Here is a 3671-nt window from a genome sequence, read left to right as displayed (position 1 = left end):
TAATAGGAAGATGTGTAATTATAAATCTGAGTATTTGGCAAAAGTACCAGGCTTCCTACAGTCCAGTGGGTCACACACTTCCAAGCTCTCAAGATGGAGCTAGGAAGCTGAAATCCTCAGAATTTTGACCATAAAGTCCTAAAATCAAATCAACTTCATCTCCAAGCTTTTTTGTGTCTGTTTTGTCACAATTTGCTATGAATACATTTAGATGACTTTAGGGTTCATCAAATTACATTACCATTAAAGAAGGATGATTTGCCCCATGTTTAGGCAGAGCATGTCTATCTAAACATAAAGGTAGCAAGACATTTCTGGGAAAAAAATGCATCTAGTTGTGAATACATATCTTCTTTGTTGGTGATAACACAAGGTAATTTTAATTTCTTTCAGGTCTGTTTTTCTACATTCAAAAGCAATTATATAAAAAATAAATAAAATGAACTATATCAAGAATAAATCCAAAATTGTCTTATCTGCTGTAAAGGAATTTAAACTTTTTTGAAAGAAAGTGTGAGGGCAATGGATTAGTGTAGGAAACAGAATACCAGTTTTATGATGATCAGATTGGCTGATAAAAGGAAAGAAGCACAGAAAAAGGCAAATAAATTTGACCAGGTAAGGCTGAAGAAGCAGAGGTCCAGGGAAGGGCTACCTGAGTGAAGTTAAGGGCAGGAAACAATAGGACAAGGAAGCAGTTGTTTGCCAATAGGAAAGGATTGTTTGTTACTTTCAGGCTCGGCTACTTGGTTCCTGAACAGATGTTCATGAAAAACAACATCAAAAAGATGAGTCTAATTTCATGAATCTGACCTGTGTCTAAATCCTTTATTTATGGACAAGTCACTTGGTAGATTAAAATCTAAACCATCTTATTACCAGTGAATCCTCTATTAGAAAAAAAAAGATTCTCTAAGACTGAATTTTTTTTTTAAAAAATATTTTATTCATTTTTTTGAGATGGAAAGAGAGAAAGAGAGAAAATGAGCATGGGAGAGGGACAGGAAGAGAGAGAGGGAGACAGAAGCAGACTCCCTGCTGAGCAGGAAGCCCTATGTGGGGCTGGTTCCCAGGACTCAGAGATCATGACCTGAGCCCAAAACAGACACTTAAATGGCTGAACCACCCCACACCTCTAGGGAAAAAACTCATTATTTTCTCCATGATATGACTCCTGAAATTGACAAATTCAGTCATGAACACTTCACTACTAAAGCTATTCTTCTGAGACATTCTCAGCAGTCCATAAAAATGGGATGTAGAAAAGAAAGTAATTCCTCTTGTAATAGGCCCACACTTATGTTTGCAAACTTCTAAGTCTACAATGTAAAATTTTTGGAAGCTATATACAACATTAGTGGACATCTATAGCAACAGGGAATGGTGTAGCTATAAAATTTAATCTCATAATTCTGCATTTAAAAAAATTCTTGGCTGTTAGTTAATAAAAATTTGAAGCAAGATTGAGACAAATATGAAGAGAACCCACACATCTATTTGATTCCACAAAATTTCTGAAGAAATGATGGAAGTTAAAATAACAACAACAAACAACAACAACAACAACAAAAACAATTGTGTTCATGTGATGGTCCCAAATTGAGTTGGCATGGAAAATACAAAGAGAGATTTGAGATGCATGCTGAGTGCCCCCGGAAGAGACAGCAGTGACAATTGCTCCTTTGAAGTTTAACTTCAGTAGAAGCCAAAGCCCAGAATGCTGTAATTTATCTTAAATTTAAAATAATGAATACTGTTTTTCTGAAAATAAATAAATCAATTTAATAAAAAAAAATTATCTTAAATTTCTGTAAGGAATGACTTTAGAATTCATTTCCTTACAGCTCCAAACTGTATTCTGAGGAGACCTTATTTAAAATATTGTTCAACATAGGGCATCTGGGCAACTCAGAGGGTTAAACCTCTGCCTCTTGATCTCAAGGTCCTGGGATCCAGCCCCATATTGGGCTCTCTGCTCAGTAGGGAGCCTGCTTACCTCTTTCTCTGCCTGTCTCTCTGCCTACTTGTGATATCTCTCTCTCTGTGTCAAATAAATAAAATCTTAAAAAAATATATATTGTTTGACAATCGTGTGAGGACAGTTAAAAAATAGTGTTGATGATAATTTTTCACAAAATAGCAACTTTGAAAACCATTTACTTTTTCTCTTAGGAAAATATGTCTGCATCTCTGAAAGGCTCTAATAGCTCCAAATTCCAGGTCTCTGAGTTCATCCTGATGGGATTCCCAGGCATTCATAGCTGGCAACACTGGCTCTCCTTTCCATTGGCAATACTCTACCTCTCTGCAATCGGTGCTAACATCCTCATCCTCATCACCATTTGCCAGGACCCTGCCCTTCAGCAGCCTATGTACTATTTTCTAAGCATTCTGTGTGGTGGACATGGGCCTAGCCACCACCATCATGCCTAAGATCTTGGCCATCTTCTGGTTTGATGCCAAGGTCATCAGCCTCCCTGAGTGCTTTGCTCAGATTTATGCCATTCACTGCTTTGTTGGCATGGAGTCTGGTATCTTCCTCTGTATGGCTTTTGACAGATATGTAGCAATTTGTCATCCTCTTCGCTACCCATCAATTGTCACCAATGCCTTAATCTTAAAAGCCACTGTTTTCATGGTACTTAGAAATGGCTTGGTTGTCATTCCAGTGCCTGTGCTTGCAGCCCAGCGTAATTATTGCTCCAGGAATGAGATTGAGCATTTCCTGTGCTCTAACCATGGGGTCACTAGCCTGGCTTGTGATGACAGGAGGCCAAACAGCATCTGCCAGTTGATTCTGGCATGGATTGGAATGGGGAGTGACCTAGGTCTCATAATATTGTCATACACTTTGATTCTGCGCTCTGTACTTAGACTGAACTCAGCTGAAGCTGCATCCAAAGCTCTGAGCACTTGTAGCTCCCATCTGATCCTTATTCTCTTCTTCTACACAGTTGTTGTTGTGATTTCAGTAACTCACCTGGCAGAACCCAAAGCTCCTTTGATTCCAGTTTTACTCAACGTGCTGCACAACATCATCCCCCCTTCCCTCATCCCTATAGTTTATGCACTTAGGACTAAAGAACTCAGGGCAGGCTTCCAAAGGAAGTTTTGTTTGAGATTAGAAAAGAACACCAGTCTCCAGTGATCTTCTCCATAATGTTACATTATCTTCAGCTTCTTCTAGAATGGATAGTAAAACTTCAAATATGACAGGGAAAGTGAATGCCTTTGAGGTATATTTTTCACAGTTCAAAAGCACGTGAAAACAAAAACAAACATTCCTAGTAGCTCCAAAATATTTATAAGAGATGAATATATGTGGGGAAATGAAGGACTTTCTATTAAACTAATGAAATGGAATAAAAACTAGTGTTTATGAATTATATCTCTTCCCTAAAATAAAAATAAATATAATAATACACATACAACCAAAGTGAGTGGCATGTGAATTACAGATCATGATTGTTCATTCACAGCTGTAATGTAAGGCTAAAGTCTATCTGCCTGGACAAGTGGCTAAGGAAGATGTGGGCAGCATGAGTAGTGGGAAGCAGATCTATATATGGACAAAATTAGAAGCCCAAATTGCTGCACAATGCCAGCCAATTCTCATGAGCTTTCTGCCCATATCGATATTGATTTGGGCAGAAAGCTCGTGAGAATTGGCC

At 38.1% G+C, this 3671-nt stretch overlaps 1 protein-coding gene across 1 annotated transcript; it reads left to right on the top strand.

Annotated features, from left to right (window-relative positions):
- The first annotated feature begins 2178 nt into the window (after window positions 1–2178).
- LOC101690264 (olfactory receptor 56B1-like) lies at window positions 2179–3148 on the top strand. The gene is given in 2 exon segments (XM_004779046.2): window positions 2179–2396; window positions 2398–3148. Coding segments are annotated over 2 exon segments (969 nt in total).
- The last annotated feature ends 523 nt before the right edge of the window (window positions 3149–3671 follow it).

This window comes from Mustela putorius, unplaced genomic scaffold, assembly GCF_011764305.1.
Source record: "Mustela putorius furo isolate JIRA1106 unplaced genomic scaffold, ASM1176430v1.1 tig00003987_pilon_pilon_pilon, whole genome shotgun sequence".
Lineage (NCBI taxonomy): Eukaryota > Metazoa > Chordata > Mammalia > Carnivora > Mustelidae > Mustela > Mustela putorius.
The sequence above is the reverse complement of the archived record's forward strand: the minus strand, read 5'-3'. Positions and strand labels throughout refer to the sequence as shown.